The 21,474-nt window shown below is 47.3% G+C and overlaps 1 protein-coding gene across 10 annotated transcripts in view; it reads right to left on the bottom strand.

Annotated features, from left to right (window-relative positions):
• Positions 1 to 21,474, bottom strand: part of satb2 (SATB homeobox 2) — a 248,877-nt gene that overhangs the window by 5,946 nt on the left and 221,457 nt on the right. For all 10 annotated transcript variants that reach the window (XM_038789071.1, XM_038789068.1, XM_038789064.1 and 7 more), the window contains one exon: positions 20,248 to 20,355. In XM_038789071.1, the coding sequence (XP_038644999.1) occupies positions 20,248 to 20,355 (108 nt within the window). The remainder of the gene's footprint in view (positions 1 to 20,247; positions 20,356 to 21,474) is intronic.

The raw sequence follows: 21,474 nt of genomic DNA, 5'->3' as shown, positions 1-21,474 counted from the left end.
TTGCTAATTCAGCATTCTTCAGTAACACCGGCAGAAAGCTGGACATAATCACGGGCTGGAAAGCATAGTTCTACTCATGTGTGACCCATTAGCAGATAGTGAGACACTTGAACTGAGATCTCCATCACAAAGCTCAGTGACAAAAGCTTGGTCAAAGGAATAGTTTTAAGGAGCTTGTTAAGGGAGGAGAGTGGGGGGGGGGGGGGGGGGGGGGGGGGAGGTGGAACATGGCTTGAGGAGGGAAGGCCAGAATTATTTTGATGGCCGAAGACACAGCTGCTAAATTGTGGAGTAATTAGAATCGGGATTGCAGGAGAGGCCAGAATTGGAGAAGCGCAGAGATCTCAGAGGGGTGTGGAGCAGAAGGTGACAGGCAAGCTGCAAGTCTTTACACCCATTCACTTTTGTGCAAAAGTCCATCCCAGCTATGACCAGATAATGGCCGCTGTAATAAATACTACCTCAGAAAAAACATCTTTGTTTTTGTAACTTATACCTCGGTTTACAAAAGCCATGATTCTATGTGCTTTACAGTTTTCTCAATCCCTCCTGCCACCTTCAATGATTTCTGCACATATAACCCTAGGTTCCTGTGCTCCTGCACCCCCCTTTCAGGGGAGGCAGTGGAGTAATTCTATTGGTGCTGGACTCGTAATCCACAGACCCAGGGTAATGTTATGAAGCCCTGGGTTTGAATCCCACCACGGCAAATGGTGAAATTTGAATTCAATAAAAATCTAGAATTAAAAGTCTAATGATGACCATGAAACTGATGTCAATTGTGGTAAAAACCCATCTGGTTCACCAATGTCCTTTAGGGAAGGAAGTACCTGGCCTGGCCTAGATGTGACTCCAGACCCACAACAATGTGGTTGACTCTTAAATACGGTCGAGGATGGACAATAAATGCTGGCCCAGCCAGGAATGCCCATGTCCACTGGCCGAATAAAAGAAAAGGTTATACTCTCTATTTGTATTATTTCTCTCCTGTTCTTCCGAACAACACTTCACATTTCTACGCATTAAATTTTATCTGCCATGTCCATCCATTCCATCCACTTGTCTATGTTGTTCAAAAGTTTATTATTGCTCCATTTAGAGTTCATAACATTTCCTAAGTTTTGAGTCATCTGCAAATGTTAAAATTGTACCTGTATGTCGAAGTTTTTGTCTTTTCCATAGATCAAGAAAAGCCTGCAACTTCTACCACCAAGAACAACAAGATGTATGGGAACACCACCATTTGCAAATTTCTCTCCAAGACATACATCGCGCCAACCTGGAACTATATCGTTGTTTTTTTATTGTCGCTGGGTCAAATTCCTGGGAATCCCCTCCTAATTGCACTATGGGTTTACCTACACCTCACTGCAGCGGTTGAAGAAGGTGGCTCATCACCACCTACTCAAGGCAATTAGGGATGGCAATAAATGCAGGCCTGAGAAGCGATGTTCAGATCCCATGAACAAAAACAAAAATCCATGTAGTTCCCAAGTAGGCAAAGTTCATCAAACATCAGAAATAGACCTGCAGACTAGGCAGCACAGTGGTTAGCACGTTGCTTCACAACAGCGCCAGGGTCCCAGGTTCAATGCCGGTTTGGGTCACTGTCTGTGCGGAGTCTGCACATTCTCCTCGTGTCCGCGTGGGTTTCCTTCAGGTGCTCCGGTTTCCTCCCACAAGTCCCAAAAGACGTGCTGTTGGGTGAATTGGACATTCTGAATTCTCCCTAAGAGTACCCGAACATACGCCGTAGTGCGGCAACTAGGGGATTTTTACAGTAACTTCATTGCAGTACTAATGTAAGCCTACTTGTAACAATAATAAAGATTATTATTATTAACAGTATTACTCAGGCAACAACTGGAATGATAAGCTTCTGCAACTTCCAGGTTTTCTTTTTAATCCCGATCAGATTTGCAAAGTATTGAGACAAAAAGTGTAAGAGGACATGTTACTGGCTTCCTTTTTAAAAGCAAGGGTGGATGCGATTTATCCCTCAGAGGCCGAGAAACACTCCGCTATCTAATGCCCATCCAGGTAGATTGGGGGCCTCAGTGGGGAACTCCCGACAAGGCTGCACCTAGTCCCAGCTTCTGCACTAAGGAGCTCCGATCGCCATTTTTAAATGGCGCCCCAATCTCTTGAGCCCCCGACGTGACCCCAAAACCCCAACACACTATAAGGAGGTCCCACACTGGCCGGATCAGCACTGCACAAAAAATGCCAGCTAGGCACCTGGACAGTGCCAGCCTGGCAGTGCCACTCTGGGCTGGCAGGGGCAAGACCAGTGTGCTACCCTGATGGTGCCACAGCGGCATTTTTCCCGCGCCGGGGATCAGGCCCACTAGTGCCCTGCCCTTATGAGGTGGGGTGCAGGGGGCTTGAAGACCCCCCCAACAGGGAAAGGTCTGGGGTTCGCATTGACGGAGCGAGAGATTGGGTCGTCATTTAAAAATGGAGGTCCGAGGGGCTGGTTTAGCTCACTCGGCTAAATCGTTGGCTTTTAAAGCAGACCTAGGCAGGCCAGCAACAAGTCATCGAGGCAGCACGGTAGCACAAGTGGATAGCACTGTGGCTTCACAGCGCCAGGATCCCACGTTCGATTCCCCGCTGTTTACTGTCTGTCTGCACATTCTCCCCCGTGTCTGCGTGGGTTTCCTCCGGGTGCTCCGGTTTCCTCCCACAGTCCAAAGACGTGCAGGTTAGGTGAATTGGCCATGATAAATTGCCCTTAGTGGCCAAAAAGGTGAGGAGGGGTTATTGGGTTATGGAGATAGGGTGGAAATGAGGGCTTAAGTGGGTCTGTGCAGACTCGATGGGCCGAATGGCCTCCTTCTGCACTGTACGTTCTATGTTCTATGAAGCGTCGCACATTGGCAAGACCATACAGACATTGCGACAATGGATGAACGGACATTGCGCGATAATCACCAGGCAGGAATGTTCCCTTCCAGTCGGGAAACACTTCAGCAGACAAGGGTATTCAGCCTCTGATATTCGGGTAGGTGTTCTCCAAGGCAGCCTTCAGGATGCGCGACAACGCAGAATTGCCGAGCAGAAACTTATAGGTAAGTACCGCACACATGAGTAAGGCCTCAACCAGGACCTTGGATTGATGTCGCATTACGTTCATCCCCCACCATCTGGCCTGGGCTTGCGAAATCCGACCAACTGTCCTGGCTTGAGACAATTCACACCTCTTTAACCTGTGATTATCCCTCTCTACAGTTGCTCCATCTGGACCTGTAGACTTAATTACCTGCAAAGACTCGCATTCAAAGTATAGACTTTGTCTATATATATGTTTCTGGAATCTACCTCTTAAGGGCCTAGTTTAGCTCACCAGGCTAAATCGCTGGCTTTTAAAGCAGACCAGCAGCATGGTTCGATTCCTGTACCAGCCTCCCCGGACAGGTGCCGGAATGTGGCGACTAGGGGCTTTTCACAATAACTTCATTGAAGCCTACTCGTGACAATAAGCGATTTTCATTTTCATTTTCATTCCCCTGAGGAAGGAGTAGTGCTCCGAAAGCTAGCGATTTTAAACAAACCTGTTGCACTTTAACCTGGTGTTGTAAGACTTCTTACTGTGCCCACCCCAGTCCAACGCCGGCATCTCCACATTAAAGAAACAGAATCCCATTCGCCGCTTGGAACACCCTGCCATACCCGCCACAACGGGACACTTTTTTTCATTAAATCGCTCCCTGTACCTTCTCGGCCATGTTGTCGGAGTTGTAGGGAATAGTGAAACATATCTTCATGGAGTAGCCCTTATCGCTAAGCAGACAGCCATTAACTCTGCTGCGAAGGCTGAAGAGCACAGGGAAGGTGGGCTGGTGCAAGTCCCTGAGAATCTTGTATAGATGTGTACAATGATCTTCCTATGGTGCACATGAGCTGCATTTTGATGGAGAGAAAGCCCTTGCCGTTGAGAAGGAACCCTGTGAGATCTTTGGGGCACCTTTCTTTTCAACAATTCCCATGATGTGTAAATTCTATGATTCTATGATCTGTGGGAGGTCAGCTAGAGCCATAACAAGTGTTTGCTCATTCTGACTAGGCTTATTAGTTACAAACTGCACTTAAATGCTGCCTTTGGCAAACATGGCATCAGTCACATGTGAGATACTTTTGTGGGCAGCAGATTGTGAGATTTTACAAAGACCTCTTATTGATCCCTGGAGGGAATCTGAGGAGAAGACATTAAGGGTGGCGTGATTCTGAGGGCCAATGTCAGTGTGCCCACCTGACCCATTTGTCAGGTGTTCTGATTCCAGCCTGCTGAAAATGTCCATGACCACCTGAATACCACCGTGAGCCTTCAGAGGCACAGGTACACTTCATGTTGAGGCTATTACTTCTCTGCTCATTCTTTCTGGCCTGTGCAATGGCTGAAGGTTGAGAAAGAGGCTGTTGCTGCTCATCATATTTCTCATCTGAAGTCCAGGGTAAAGCTACATGAGTAAGGGGAGGAAGTGGTGTAGTGGTACTGTCACTGGAGTAGTACTTGAGAGGCCCAGGACAAGAATTGGGGACCTGGGTTCAAACCCCATCATGGCAGCAAATAAAGCTGGAATTAAAAGTCTAATGATGACCATGAAACCATTGTCGATTGCCATAAAAAAAGACATCTGGTTCAGTAATGTCGGTGGCACGGTGGCAAAGTAGTTAGCACTGCTGCCTGACAGGGACCCAGGTTCGATTCCGGCATTGCGTGATTGTTTGTGTGCAGTTTGCACGTTCATAATGTGTTTCCTCCGGGTACAGCTGTTTCCTGCCACAGTGCAAAGGTGTGCCGGTTAGGTGGATTGGCCATGCTAAATTATCCCTTAATGTTCCAAGGTTAGGTGGGGCTATGGGGGAATGGGCCAAGGAGGGTGCTCTTAAAGAGGGTGGGCGTGGACTCATTGAATCATAGAATTTACAGTGCAGAAGGAGGCCATTCGGCCCATTGAGTCTGCACCAGCCCTTGGAAAGAGCACCCCACCCAAGCCTAGACCTCCACCCTAAGCCGTAACCCAGTAACCCCACCCAACCTTTTTGGATACTATGGGCAATTTAGCACGGTTAATGCACCTAACCTGCACATTTTTGGACTGTGTGGGAAACGGGAGCACCCGGAGGAAACCTACGCAGACACAGGGAGAACAGTGCAGATTCCGTACAGACACTGACCCAAGCCGGGAATCGAACCTGGGACCCTGGAGCTGTGAAGCAACTGTGCTAACCACAATGCTACTGTGCCACCCAACTCGATGGGCCAAGTGGCCTCCTTCTGCACTGCGGAGGTTCTATGATCTAAAGTTCTTTAGGGAAAGAAATCTGGTTTCATGTGATTCCAGAGCCACAGCAATGTGGTTGACTCTCAAATGCCCTCTGAAATGGAGGGCAGTTAGGGATGGGTAGTAAATGCTGGCCCAGATGGGAGCCACATCCCCTGAGTGAATAAAAAAAAGTACCATCCTAAATTAATTTGGACAAATGGAAATTGTAGGCCAGATGCAGTGAACCCCAAAGTGATGTGACCTCCTAAGAAATGAAACCGCACACTCAGAACTTGTGAAGAAAATCCCTTCACTTACGCAAGGAAGGTGTGTGGTCTGAGTGCTTGCAGGAATTCTTGCCATTTGTCTAACCCCACAATTTCCACTGTCCTCTCTCCTCACATTCACTGGCAAGTTCTGGGAAGGGCAGGAAACTTACACACTCAGTGTTTAAACCCCTGTTAAAATGCTTCATAACATATTTAACCTGCCTTTCCTCAAGGGCTTTCTTGCATACATCTCACACTGCAGTTAAAAGCAGAATGCAGTGGGTTCTTGGTTTCTGACACTGTTGTCAATTTCAGCCGACTTAACCACTCCTAAATCCACTCTCTTTGTTCAGTTCACATTTCAATCTTCACGCAGTCAGCATCTGGTGTAATACTGAGCTGTTCAGAGAAACCTCCACATTTAATTTCTAGACTAACTCAGCTGCTCAGCAGAAGGGCAAATGTAGTTGTTCTCCTTAGCACTGCACAATGGAGTGGAAAATCAGCTAAAGTTCTCATTTGTAATATACATAAACTCCTAATCAAATATATAAATGTTAGTTGCAGACAGCATTGAACTTGACAGTGACATTCTCAATCGAAGCAGCCTAAAGAATGAGCACTTTAGCAAAGTACCCACAGGAGGAAAAGGCCGAACAACAGTTAGTGAGTCAGTAGGACATTCCACAGCAACAGTCAATGCCTTCATGTTCTTCAAAAGAGTATGTTGGGATCTTTTACATCCATCCGAATCATCAAAAGGATAGAATCATGTGTTACCTAACATAATCGATCTGAGCAAATGCAAATGACACTGCACAACTGGACAGAACATCTTTGAGCTGCAGATTAGAACTTCACTTAAATATATTTTTCATGATCTTGGGACGCCTAAAGTTCTTCACAACCAATTAAGTATTTTGAAGTATCGTCACTAGCCGGGAATCCACCCCCCCCCCCCCCCCCCCCCCCCCCCTCCTCCGGCGGGTTTTCCGATGATAGAGCAGCTTGCCATTGGCTGGCAGAGGGATCAATGTGGCACCAAAGTACAACCATTGTCTGTGCCAACCATGCAAAACAACACACTGTCACCCTCAGAAAAATCACATGAAAGATTTAGTCAGCGACATATCCCAGAAAGTCAGTGCCTTCAGGATAATCATACACAACATAAGACAAGGATCTCAAAGAAAACCAAGAACCCGCATCATCTGGAGAATCATACTTGTGCATACCATACTCAGACCAAGTCAGATCCTTCAGCAGAACTATATCTGAGTAAGAGACAGCACTGTTTTGAGAATCATAACCCAACAAGGGCCGATGGCCAAATTTGTTTCTGACAAGTTGGACGTTTTTGTCAAGATTGATGATGACAACATGTATAGTGGGCGGGATTCTGCGACCCCCCCGGCAGGCCAGAGAATTGCCGGGGAGTGGCGTGAATCCCAACCCGCCGCCCCGCGCTGACTGCCGGATTCTCCGCCACCGGTTTTTCGGCGGGGTCTGGAATCACGCCACGCCGATTTTGGCAGCGGCCCGCCCGGCGATTTGCCGAGTGGCCGCCCATTTCAGCGGGTCCCACCGGCGTACAATACACCAGGCCTGTACCTGCGGGACTTGGCTCTGCGGGCGGCCAGCAGAGTCCTCGCGCTGGCCGACAGAGGCCCTTCGGTGCCACTTGGCGCGGCGCCAACCCTGCTGCCGCCAGCGTAGCCCCTAAAGGTGCAAAGGATTCCGCACCATTCAGACGGCCCGATGCCGGAGTGGTACCACTCCTCGGTGCGGGTACGGCCTGCCCCGCCGGTTAGGGGAGAATCCAGCCCAGTATCTTTTGGATTTAGGCGGTACGGTGGCACAGTGATCTCGGGCAGCACAGTGGCTAGCACTGCTGCATCACAGTGCCAGGGACCTGGGTTCATTCTGGCCTTGGGTCACTGTCCGTGTGGAGTTGTACCTTCTCCCAGAGTATGCTTGGATTTTCTCCGGATGCTCTGGTTTCTTCCCACAGTCCAAAGATGTGCAGATTAGGTTGATTGGCCATGCTAAATTATTAAATTCAGAACAGAAATGCGGAGCCATTTCTTCAGCCAGAGAGTGGTGGGCCTGTGGAATTCATTGCCGCGGAGTGCAGTGGAGGCCGGGACGCTAAATGGCTTCAAGGCAGAGATAGATAAATTCTTGATGTCGCGAGGAATTAAGGGCTACGGGGAGAATGCTGGTAGGTGGAGTTGAAATGCCCATCAGCCATGATTGAATGGCGGAGTGGACTCGATGGGCCGAATGGCCTTACTTCCATTCCTATGTCTTATGGTCTTATGGTCTAAATGGCCTCTTAGTGTTTAGGGATGTGCAGGTTAGGTGGTCGGGGGAATGGACAGGGCAATTTGAACAGCCGGTGCAAACACCTGTACTGGGCTCCCCAGCCCCGATCCCCATCGCGTGGAAAATGCCAGCTTTTCACCTTGTTAGTGCCAGCTGGCAGTGCCACCAGGGCATCTTGGTAGTTCCAACTGCCAGAGTGCCAGGCAAGCAGCACCAGGGTGTTACCCTGCTCAGAGGGCAAGGACCTAGGGGATTCCGATTCCCTGGGAGACCCTCATAGGTAGTGTTCTGTCAGGTCCCCATTTGTCGACAAGCACTGAGTGGCACTCACCTGAGATCACCAAGGTGAGGGGATTAGATTCCACGCCTTGGTTAGATCTCGGAATGCATATTAGTGAGACTAGCTGTGTCACCCGCCGGAGGGTGATCTTGTCCACAATGAGCAGGATTCACATAGCAACGGCTACCTCAGGAGGTGTGGCGATCTGGGTAGATGACAGGATCTCCCAGTATCTACCAGCCATGCCGCATTGCTTTTCAGGCTCAACACATCCGATAGACACCGCCCGATGATTTTCAAAGATGAATTCACAATTCCTCTTTCTAACACTCTTGGCTTCAACACCCTCGGGGGCTTCTCCGTTAGCTGACGACGAAATCGGGAAATGCGATTGGACGGAGAATAGCCACCAACGCCAAAATCACGGCAGGCGCCAATTTGATGCCAAATCACGATTCTCCGTCACCTCGAAACCAGCATCAATGCATTTCACTCCGCATGTACAGTAGACACCGTTTGCATATCATTAGCGGGCCCAACCCGGTATTATCCAGGGCCTCTACGATTCTCCGCCTCCGATGGGCCGAGTTCCTGACAGCGTGGTTCACTTGTGCTTTTAAAAATCGTAAGAAGTCTTACAACACCAGGTTAAAGTCCAACAGGTTTGTTTCAAACACGGGCTTTCGGAGCACTGCTCCTTCCTCAGGTGAGGTAGGAGCAGTACTCCGAAAGCTAGTGTTTGAAACAAACCTGTTGTATTTTAACCTGGTGTTGTAAGACTTCTTACTGTGGTCACCCCAGTCCAATGCCGGCATCGCCACATCATGGCTACCATCGACACCTTTAAAAATCGTGACACCGGCGTTCCCACATCACCGCTGGGCTTCTGCCGGGGGGAGTAGTGGGGTTGCAAGGAGGTGGGCTGTGGGGTCGCAGTGGGTGGACGTGGAACACCATTGCCACAGCCACCAAGGCAGCCATGCAGCTGCACACACCGCTAACAGCCCATTTTGAACCTAGTGCCACGGGCCGTATAGGTGTCCCCCCCAGGGCACCGCCTTGGGTGCCCTCTAGTCCTAGCTGACCCATCAGCTGTATGGGTGTGCCCCAGTACAACCAGTGTCATCTTTGTGGCTGGGATAAGTGTGTGTGGGGAGTATAATGTTATGTGCGGCTACAGTTTGTCAGCCTCCCGAGTGCTGATCACGGACCCGGTGAATCCCGTACTGTTTTTCATTGGAATTGATTGTGTTCCGTGCGGCACCGGTGCTATCCCCTCAATGGTAGCGGAATTGGTTCAGGTGCGACGCTAGGTTTTTCGGTCGTAAAAGTCCATGGATTCTGCCTTGGCGTCAACACCTAGGGCGGGATTCTCTGTTGCCCGACACCGATATCGCAATTGGCGATTGGGTGGAGAATCCCTATAGATGCCGAAATCAGGGGCTGCGCCTGTTATCGGATGGTCAGCCCCCTCCAAAAAAGGGAGCACGCTGCACACCGTTGGGACGGCCTCAGGACGTCACCTTTGCTGAAGTGGGCCCCCGATGCTCTGCCCCTGATGGGCCAATGTCCTGACGACGCGGGACAATGTGCTCTTAGTTTTCATCAACCTCACCTAGCGGCTGCAGACTGTGTCCAGCACCACCACAGTCGGTGCAGGGGGTGGAGCCGTTCCACTGGCGGGGGGTGCTTCAGCTGGGGCTGCGGGGACAGTAGGGGAGTGGTCCAGAGGTGGCAAGGGGGTGTACAGGGGGGCACTATCTGGGAGACCAGGTCCACGTGCAGCCAGCGCCATGTTCAATGGTGCAACCGCTGCAGATCATCGCCGTGCGCATGCGCGCCACGGACCCGGCAATTCTCCGGCCGTTTATGTCGGGAATGCTGTGAGTCTTACATGGCGCGGCTGCTAGCCCCCCACCAGGCGGAGCATCGGTGCAGGGGTGGTGCCGCATTCTTCATGGTAAAACTAGACACTTCCTCCAGACATAGCCTCAGAAACGGAGAATCCCGCCCCATGACTGATGCTTGCAGACTTCCGCGCTCAGCTCCAATGCAGGCAGGGCCTCACCGACAAAATGGTTGCGATTTAATAGCATTTTATAATGTTATATTGTTTTTTTAGATGTTTTTTTAAACATTCAGTTCTTTGGGTTCTATCAGCTGAGCTGTAAATATTCAGCAGATCACTGAGATTCTCCATTATGTTTTCCATTAAATGTAGCCAAAACTGGCAAGCTACATCTATAATGTTGACCACAGAGGATACCCATGTGGTGTTGATGCATTTTTTTCAGTCTCATTCTGTTCTGTCTGTCCGTCTTTCCCTCTTCTGCATTTCTTATTTTCTCTTCCGGTTATGGAATTTGAACAATTTTCACTTACTCTCCAGTGAAGGAGAGCATGAGGTAGTGATGGAAACAGAGCTATTGCAGCATTTGGTGCTGCTGAAGCAGTATTTATAAACTCAGGAAGCGATAGTTATAATAGAGGGTTTTCGCCATTGCTATGTATGTTGGGGGGGGGGACTGTTTGCTGGTGTTTTTTTTCTGAGCAACTGACAGAACTTTCACAGGCAGGAGGTCAGGAACCACAGCTGAAAAGGAGAGGGCAGGGAGATTACGATGCCCTGCAAACCAAATTGTTTGACGATTATTGTAGAATTCAAATAAAAGCTGAAGGAGTTTTCTTTAAGGTGCTGCATTTTAAAATGTATCGGCATTTCACCATTTCGACTTCTGACTGCAGCCAGATTTGCTGGAAATGTTCCAATAAAACATGGGTTTTCTCAAACCCGGTGGTGACAGTACTGAAGCAAACAACTTAAATGAGACAAAGGGACGCCTGCTACATCTTCAATTAATCAACAAAATAAAGTGGGTGTTGGCAAATTAATAGAGTAACTGTATTTAAAACTCCAGGAATTATTGCAAGACCAGATTTATCCAAATGAATAAGAAAAGGTATTGTATAATTGAGGACAAATAATTCATTCCTGATGTAGACTGAGTGCATGTTTTTGTTTCTTAAGCACAACTGTTATATCCTGGGTGATATCCTCTGTGCATTTTATTAGCACTTAAGTCATGGGTGTGGTAATAATTAAGAAATTATTTATACAATATGGGAGACATCAAGGCAAATGATGGCTTGGAAGACCCAGCAGCAGACATCAGATGCTAAATCCATTTGGTAAAAATAAAATGCAGCTCTATAAATACTGTTTCAGGAGTACACTGATTTAAAAAGATAAGAGAAAACAAAGAAGATAAAGGAGATAATGTTCTGAACACTGCAATTAAAAGCAGCTGGGAGCCATGTGTGAAATACAGCAGTACATGCCTGCAGGGAAGGAAGTAAGATATTGAATGATTATGTTCAGGAAAGTTGTAATATGTACTGGTGTTGTGATAGTGAACAGGATTACTTTCCATACAAAATTATAGGATTTTATAAATGAAATAAAGCCCATGGGCTAGATTCTCCGTTCCTGAGACTAAGTGCTGACACCAGCGGAGCATGTGTGGTCATTTACGACTATAAAATCTGCGTGAAACCCTCACCGATTCTGGGACTGATGAGGGACTAGCACCGGCGCCTGGTGAAACTCTCGGCTCTCATGTCGGAAACGGCTGGAGAATGGCTGTGACCTGCAGAGGACGCGCTGTACAACATGCCGCTGGTTTTGCACGGACACGGTCCGCAGCTTCCACGCCGGGTTTCCGCACAACTGAGACCACACGTGTCCCGCACCATCGGGAACTCAGCCATCATGGGAGGGCTGGCCGATGATGCGCCAACGCCATTGCAATGGCATGCAGCGCACGACGGGGTGACGCCATTAGGGAGGGGGCAGAGCATGGCTAACCGGTGGCAAACCGATACCGGCCCCAATTTCGGCTTTGGAGTCGATTCTCTGAACGATCGTCGATTATAATCTTGGCATCGGGCAATAGAGTATCCCGCCCCATGGGTCAGCTTCCAGTTTGATTTGCAGGTGAGGTATTTCAATCCAAGATGCCGATTTCAAAACGCTAAACTTTGAAATCTAAATTAGATTCAAGTCATAGCTTTTTAAAAAAACTTGGATGGGGGAAGAATCTTAAAACACTTTCAATATGACTACATATAACTCAACCTCATCTTTGCCACATGTGTGGTCTTGTCGGTAGTGGTGGTTTAGGATTGGTGCAATTTAATTTTTACCAGTCACGTGACTTGAACCACTTGATATTCATTTGTGGTTCAATTAGAATTTAAAAGAGCCAATTATGTTTCATTTGATTTCATGAACCTCGTGTAAATGGAATATATTTCAACATGGGATAGTTTCTGAATTATGCCAGAGCCCTCATAATCCTGGTTAACTATGTTGTGATTGTGTTTTACATCAACTCGCATTTTATGTCGATGATGGTAAAGTTGAATATGTTTCTTAGTTTAGGCATTGGCAGAAAATTTTGTTGAAACGGGGCATGTCTTAGCATGCCCTGTTAGCTCAACTCTTTTCCTTGCTCACCAGTATGAAAATTTGCAGTGCCAACTGCCCGGGGTTCGAGCTGAGAATGGCACAAGGGCCCCTGGGTAATTGGTGAATGATGGGACCAAAAGTCTATGTTCTTATCCAATGAACGTTATGTGTGGAGAAAGAAACAAGAAGCACAGAGAAGAAAATCGGCTCTATTAGAGTCACTTCAGGTACAGTGTGGATTACGAAAGAGAGGCAAAAAAGGGAAAGGAAAAGAAAGAAAGATAATATTAGAAACATTTTGACTTTTAAAAACTCCAACAACAAATTAATAGCTATAGAAATGAGTCTCCATGGTGTAAATTGTTTCTTTTCATAAATGTCATAAATGCCACTTCCTGTGGCGCGTTTCATTGGTAATTAAGATTAAAATGCCACAATTTCTTGAAAGTCACAGGGGTTGTTAGTGAGCTGGCTATTTTCACAGACTAACAAAGAGAAAATTGCCCAGCAACTTGCATCGATTCACAATTCACACAGTTTCTGTTCCTCACCACAAGTTGCTGGATGGTTTGCACATAGTTTTCAGCAGAAAACTCTGAGCAATCCCTGTCCATTTCCTATTTATTATCTGGTAAATTAAATTGAGTGAGAATGTTTGATAATTAAAACCAATCAACTTAATCCCTCAAATTTCAGGATTTTTATTATCTTTTTTAAAAATTTAGAGTACCCAATTATTTTATTCCAATTAAGGGGCAATTTAGCGTGACCAATCCACCTACCCTGCACATCTTTGGGTTGTGGGGGTGAGATCCACGCAGATACTGGGAGAATGAGCAAACTCCACACAGACAGTAACCCAGGGCGGGGATCGAACCCGGGTCCTCAGCGCCGTGAGGCAGCAGTGGCAGCCACTGCGCCACCGTGCCACCCTATTTTGCCCATCTGATACACATCGCTCACTCCTGGTCAAATTAATTACCACCCTGATTTTAAGTTGCATTTGGAAGCTATTTGGTTCCGTGGTTTGAGTTGCAGACAATTTGTCAGGCTTTGAAATACTAGCTGATAATTTTCTCTGCAAATTAATAACTGGTGTATGGGATCCAATGGGCAATAATTAATAATGCTAAACCCTGGCAGCCTCCCAGCAGGTTCTCAGGAGAAGGGACTGGATTCTCATTTAGAGCCACTCCTGAGCATAGAGGGAGAGCCGCCCCCACACCCCCCACCCTACTTCAGCGATGGATTGGATTGGATTGGATTGGATTTGTACCGAGGTACAGTGAAAAGTTTTTTTCTGCGAGCAGCTCAACAAATCATTAAGTACATGAAATGAAAAGGAAATAAAAGAAAATACATAATAGGGCAACAGAAGGTACATAATGTAACTACATAAGCACCGGCATCGGATGAAGCATCCAGGGTGCAGTGTTAATGAGGTCAGTCCATAAGAGGGTCATATAGGAGTCTGGTAACAGTGGGGAAAAAGCTGTTTTTGAGAGAATGAAATGAAATGAAAATCGCTTATTTTCACAAGTAGGCTTCAAATGAAGTTACTGTGAAAAGCCCCTAGTCGCCACATTCCGGCGCCTGTTCGGGGAGGCTGGTACGGGAATTGAACCATGCTGCTGGCCTGCCTTGGTCTGCTTTCAAAGCCAGCGATTTAGACCTGTGCTAAACAGCCCCTTTTGAGTCCACTTGTGCGTGTTCTCAGACTTCTGAATCTCTTGCCCAATGGAAGAAGTTGGAAGAGTGAGTAGGGCGGGTGAGAGGGGTCTTTGATTATGCTGCCCGCTTTCCCCAGGCAGCGGGAGGTGTAGATGGCTTACCCCATGGCTGCCACACTGCCACTGGAAGCTGCCACCCCCTCCCAAAATTGTTGGGGCCTGCCGACTTGGTCCTGGCTCATTAAAATAAAGCTTATTTTGTCTTTGAGCCTCAGCAATGGCTGCCTCTGAAGGTGGCACAGCTGAGGCTGATGAGCTGCTGGCCTTCTAATTGGACAGCAGTTACAGCAGTGGCCTCTTAATTGACCGCAGCCAGTAAAATGCTGCACTAGGTGGCGGGGGATCGGGTTCTGCTTTCAGTCTTGATGCCAGGGCTTCTTCCCTGGAGTTAAAATTCAGCCCTGAATGTCTGTCTGTGCATGCACCCTTTTGTCTATCCATGTGCGTCCCTGTGGCTCAGAAGGGAAGGAGGGAGAGCAGGAGAGCAATAGTTTTTGGGAACTCGATAGTTAGAGGGATGGTTCTGTGGCAGCGAAAGAGACTCATGGATGGTATGTTGCCTCCTGGGTGCCAGGGTCCGTGACGTCTCGGACCGTGTTTTCAGAATCCTTAAGCGGGAGGGGGAACAGTCACAAGTCGTGGTACACATCGGTACCAACGACATAAGTAAGAGAAGAGACGGGGATTTAAAACCGGAATTTAGGGAGCTAGGGTGGAAGTTGAGAGCCAGGACAAACCATTTTATCATCTCTGGTTTGTTACCGGTGCCACATGCCAGTGAGGTGAGGAACAAGGAGAGAGTGCAGATAAACACATGGCTGCAAGGACGGTGTAGGAGGGAGGGTTTCAGGTACGTGGATAATTGGAGCATATTCTGGGGAAGGTGGGACCTGTACAGACAGGACGGTTTGCACCTGAACCAGAGGGGCACCAATATCCTGGGAGGGAAATTTGCTACGGCTCTTCGGGGGGGGGTTTAAACTAATTTGTCAGGGGGCTGGGAAAACGAGCTGTAGTCCAGAAGCCAGTGTTGAGAGTAGTGAGGTACTGAGGAAGGTATCAAGGTCGCAGGAGTGTACCAGCAGACAGAAAGGTAGGTTAAAGTGTGTCTACTTAAATGCAAGGAGCATCCGGAATAAGGTAGGTGAACTTGGAGCGTGGATTGGTACTTGGGACTACGATGTTGTGGCCATTATGGAGACATGGTTAGAACAGGGACAGGAATGGTTGTTGGAAGTTCTGGGGTATAGATGTTTCAGTAAGAGGAGGGAAGGTGGTAAAAGAGGTGGAGGAGTAGCATTGTTAATCAAGGATAGTTTAACGGCTGCAGAAAGGCAGTTCGAAGGGGATTTGCCTACTGAGGTAATATGGGCCGAAGTTAGAAATAGGAAAGGGGCGGTCACATTGTTAGGAGTTTTCTATAGGTCCCCAAATAGTAATAAAGATGTGGAGGAAGAAATTGCAAAACAGATTATGGATAGGTGTGGAGGCCTCAGGGTAGTTGTCATGGGTGACTTTAACTTTGCAAATATTGATTGAACCTCTATCGGTCGAACAGTTCGGATGGGGCAGTTTTTGTACAGTGTGTGCAGGAGGGTTTCCTGACACAATATGTGGATAGGCCGACAAGAGGGGGGGGGGGGGGGGCACATTGGATTTGGTACTGGGTAATGAACCGGGCCAAGTGTTAGATTTGTTTGTGGAAGAGCACTTTGGAGATAGTGCCCACAATTCGGTGTCTTTCACTATTGCAATGGAGAGGGATAGGGCCATATGGCAGGGCAAGGTTTATAATTGGGGGAGGGGTAATTATGATGCGATTAGGCAAGAATTAGGGAGCATAAGATGGGAACAGAAACTGTCAAGGAAAGGCACAAAGGCACAAAAGCACGGTAGCATGGTGGTTAGCATAAATGCTTCACAGCTCCAGGGTCCCAGGTTCGGTTCCCGACTGGGTCACTGTCTGTGCGGAGTCTGCACGTCCTCCCCGTGTGTGCGTGGGTTTCCTCCGGGTGCTCCGGTTTCCTCCCACAGTCCAAAGATGTGCCGGTTAGGTGGATTGGCCATGCTAAATTGCCCGTAGTGTCCTAAAAAGTAAGGTTAAGGGGGGGGGTTGTTGGGTTACGGGTATAGGGTGGATACGTGGGTTTGAGTAGGGTGATCATTGCTCGGCACAACATCGAGGGCCGAAGGGCCTGTTCTATGCTGTACTGCTCTATGTTCTATGTTCTAAAAGTGGAGCTTGTTGAAGGAACAAATACTGCGTGTCCTTGATAGGTATGTCTCTGTCAGGCACGGAGGAAATGGCCGTGTGAGGGAAGCATGGTTCACAAAAGAGGTTAAATGTCTTGTCAAGAGGAAAAAGGAAGAGTATGTAAGGATAAGAAAACAAGGTTCAGTTGGGTCGCTTGAGGGTTGCAAGGTAGCAAGGAATGAGCTATAAAAAAAAAGGGCTTAGGAGAGCTAGGAGGGGACATGAGATGTCCTTGGCAGGTCGGATCAAGGAAAACCCCCAAGGCTTTTTACTCTTATGTGAGAAATAAAAGAATGACCAGGGTAAGGTTAGGGCTGGTCAAGGACAGTAGTGGGAACTTGTGCATGGAGTCAGAAGAAATAGGCGAGGCGTCGAATGAATACTTTTCTTCAGTGTTCACCCAGGAGAGGAGCCATGATTTTGAGAATGAGAGTGTGATACAGGCAGGTAGGCTGGAGTAGGTAGATGTTCTGAGGAAGGATTTATTAGCAATTTTGAAAAACCTGAGGGTCGACAAGTCCCCTGGGCCAGATGGGATATATCCAAGGATTCTTTGGGAGGCAAGGGATGAGATTGCAGAGCATTTGGCTTTGATCTTTGGGTCCTCACTGTCTACAGGGATAGTGCCAGAGGACTGGAGAGTGGTGAATGTTGTTCCCCTGTTCAAGAAAGGGAATAGGAATGACCTTGGTAATTATAGGCCAGTTAGTCTTACTTTGGTGGTGGTAAGTTAATTGGAAAGGTCCTGAAGGATAGGATTTATGACCATTTGGAAAGATGCAGCTTAATCCGGGATAGTCAACACGGATTCGTGAAGGGTAAGTCTTGCCTCACAAATTTGATTGAATTCTTTGAGGAGGTAACTAAGTGTGTAGGTGAAGGTCGAGCAGTTGATGTTGTATACATTGATTTTAGTAAGGCGTTTGGTAAGGTTCCCCATGGTCGGCTCATGAAGAAAGTAAGGAGGTGTGGGATGGAGGGAAATTTGGCCAATTGGATCAGTAACTGGCTATCACATAGATGACAGAGGGGGATGGTGGACGGAAAATTTTCAGACTGGAGACCAGTTACCAGCTGTGTACCACAGGGATCAGTTCTGGGTCCTCTGCTATTTGTGATTTTTATCAATGACTTGGAGGAGGGGGCTGAAGAGTGGGTCAGTAAATTTGCTGATGACACCAAGATTGGTGGAGTAGTGGATGAGGTGGAGGGCTGTTGTCGGCTGCAAAGAGACATTGATAGGATGCAGAGCTGGGCCGAAAAATGGCAGATGGAGTTTAACCCTGATAAGTGCGAGGTGATTCATTTTGGTAGAAAAAATTTGAATGCAGATTACAGGGTCAACGGCAGGGTTCTGAGGAATGTGGAGGAACAGAGAGATCTTGGGGTTCATGTCCACTTATCTCTGAAGGTTGCCACTCAAGTGGATAAAGCCGTGAAGAAGGCTTATAGTGTGTTAGCGTTTATTAACAGGGGCTTGAGTTTAAGAGCCACAGGGTTATGCTGCATCTATACATAACCCTGGTGAGGCCACATTTGGAATATTGTGTGCAGTTCTGGTCACCTCATTATAGGAAGGATATGGAAGCATTGGAAAGGGTGCAAAGGAGATTTACCAGGATGCTGCCTGGTTTGCAGGCTAGGTCTTATGAGGAAAGGTTGAGGGAGCTAGGGCTTTTCTCTTTGGAACAGAGGAGGATGAGAGGCGACTTAATAGAGGTTTATAAGATGATGAGGGGGATAGATAGAGTGGACGTTCAGAGACTATTTCCTCGGGTGGATGTAGCTGTTACAGAGGGGCATAACTATAAGATTCGGGGTGGGAGATATAGGAGGGATGTCCGAGGTATGTTCTTTACTCAGAGAATGGTGAGGGTGTGGAATGGACTGCCTGCTGTGATAGTGGAATCGGACACTTTAGGAACTTCCAAGCGGTTATTGGATAGGCACATGGAGCACACCAGAATGACAGGGAGTGGGATAGCTTGATCTTGGTTTCGGACAATGCTCGGCACAACATCGAGGGCCGAAGGGCCTGTTCTGTGCTATACTGTTCCATGTATTTGTACATAAGCAGTTTTATCAACTCAGTTTCTTCATTTTCATTTTGTGCTCAAGGTAGGTGGCAACTTGTCCCTTCCCAGATATTCCCCAAACTGCAAGTTGAATGTTAATTCGAGTTATGTCTTGACACTTGCATGATTGCACTAACAGGACTAATGAATAAGTTGAGGATACATCATGAAAAGTGTCTGGACACAGAGGCATTCCGCCAGCAACACTACATGGATAACTCAAATGCCACTTAAACTACGTTAGCTGGGTGTAGAATCATAGAACGATACAGGATGGGTGGAGATGTTGTGTTGGTAATCTTAGCATTGAGCTCATTACCACCATTGTTTTTATACATAAGAATTAAATAATATATAAGAATAAATTCTGGAGAAAATTTGGCGGAATGGCTATTTTCACTCATTTTGCTTTGTTGTCACCTGGGTGACTGAAAATGCAAAAGTATCATAGAATTTACAGTGCAGAAGGAGGCTATTCAGCCCATTGAGTCTGTGCCGGCCCTTGGAAAGGGCACCCTCCTTAAACCTACGCCTCCATTCTATCCCAGTCAACCCTCCTAACCTTTTGGACATGAAGGGGCAATTTAGCATGGCCAATCCACCTAACCTGCACATCTTTGGACTGTGGGAGGAAACCGGAGCACCCGGATGAAACCCACGCAGACACGGGAGAAAGTGAAACTCCACACAGTCACCCGAGGCCGGAATTTAATCCAGGACCCTGGAGCTGTGAGGCGGCAGTGCTAAAAAGGTTTATTGACATCGGCATGTCCTCTGTGAAAACCTTTTTGCTGCAACCAGGATTTTAAAGATAGTGGACAATTGAAGTTAGATTTGTAGATGCAGAAACAAAATAATTTAACAACTTTGGCAGAATTATCATTTGTGTCTACTCCATGATAGTTTGGCACTCCAAATATGAATAAATATTGGTCAGTTTTAAAAGCATTTCTCACTTCATTCTCAGCCCAAACTTCTTGATTTTAAACACATTTATGTTCACTGTTTGCAGTACAGTGACTTCTGGCATTTCTGGGGAAAGTAGTCCTGGTCCCTGCACCTGAATAAATTATGCAAATGAGCAGCCACTGATTAACAAAAAATTTACTGCACGAGTGGTGTGAGTTTAATCGTTGTGCCTGAGCTGGCAAAGAAAATGATCAGTGTCTTCATTTGCATGAAATTCTAGATCTTACCATTGCTATATGTGGCCTTGTAACATTGGAACATTTTGCTAATTTACAGCTGTGCTTAGCAGTGTGAGATCCTGCAGTTTTCGAGGAACACAGCCATTGCATATGACATGGTTGCCTGCCTCCATATGGGACAGAGACAGCAGGTACCACAGCTGTATCCCTACTACCAGATTACCTTGAATAGGATTGTCTGTATCTATATCTGCTATATGCACAATCCATTTATTCCTGTCCCAGCTGATGCATGTATTATATTGAAATGATTTTATAACGTTTTGTTTTTCCTATCTCATTTACTATGCTCCGGTTCTCATTTTGACTGCCATTTACATCCCCCCCCCCCCCCCCCCCCCCCCCGAATCGGATACAAGACAGCTCACCTTCAAGCATCCTCCTTCTGCCGGGAGTGTGGGTGAACGGGTCACGGATTCTCTTATGACTGCAGATCCCAGTGCCACTCCATGCTCGGCCGATCGGATGTGGGCTTGCTGCAGGGCGAGATAGAAAAAATCAGGTTTTCCCCTTGGGTTTACAGACCTGTCTCTTCATAAGGCAACCCAACAGGTGGCCTGGCTGGACCATAACAAACCTCAGCCCAGTCAGCCAGGCAGAAGTGGTCTCCCATCTAAAAAGTGCACAAATTCAAAGTAAGACCTTGAGCCGGTACATTTAGCAAGGCTTCCATCTTCTACAGCCTCAGTGAACTAGCTGTGCTCCTTCAGTGTGTACAGAGTGTGATCGGCTGACAACGTTCAGGATTTTCAACCATACGATGCATCTGATTAAAAAATAAACGTAGCCTGGAACCATCTATAATCACTTTCAGTGAGTGAGAAAGTGATTTGTTGTAGCTTTATTGGATGATGAGTGGCGCTATGTGGTGCACCTCCCTCTCTGTCATCCATATTTTCTACTGCTAAAGATACCCCTGCCACCTCACTTCCTGCTAAAGATACCCATCCCATCACACCCCCTACTCCAGCCAGCAGGTTAGAGTGCTTCAAGATATTCCTCGGCCACAATATTCTGACAGCCAATGATGGTCCTGAGTCATCATTAGAATATTGAAGTCAGCAGTAAGATTGTTGCCTGCTTAAGCTTGTCAGGGTTGGCCCGCTTAATGACTGAAAAATGGCAATCACCACCTAAATAAAACAAGTGAGCCACCGCACTCAGCAAATCTACTGGGTTCCCATCCTCCCCAAACCTCTCCATTCTATTGCTCAATGCAATCTGGTATGTAACCATTCGTAACTGCTAACTAATTGAAGCAGACATTTAAAGTTGCATATCTAAGCCTTTTAGTAATGACTAATGCTGTGGATAGTAGCTTGACAAAGATGGGGGGGGGGGGGGGTGACAATGCGAAGGAGGACTGTGCAAGGAGTGGGGGGGAATGGTGAGGGTTCACCATGGCAGGCAGAGGGGCAAGGAAATGAATGAAGATTAACAATGAATGGCAGAGGGAAGACTGAGGGGAAGGTAGCTGAATCCCAACAAGGCTGCATGAAGAGATGACAAACAACATGGTCAAAGGGACACCACATAGTTTGTTGGAAGGTGATGCAGTGAATAGAGGTCCAAGTGGGAGATGGGCACCTTACAGA

This window comes from Scyliorhinus canicula, chromosome 2 (genome assembly GCF_902713615.1).
Source record: "Scyliorhinus canicula chromosome 2, sScyCan1.1, whole genome shotgun sequence".
NCBI lineage: Eukaryota > Metazoa > Chordata > Chondrichthyes > Carcharhiniformes > Scyliorhinidae > Scyliorhinus > Scyliorhinus canicula.
This window is presented reverse-complemented; position numbering and strand designations above follow the sequence as displayed.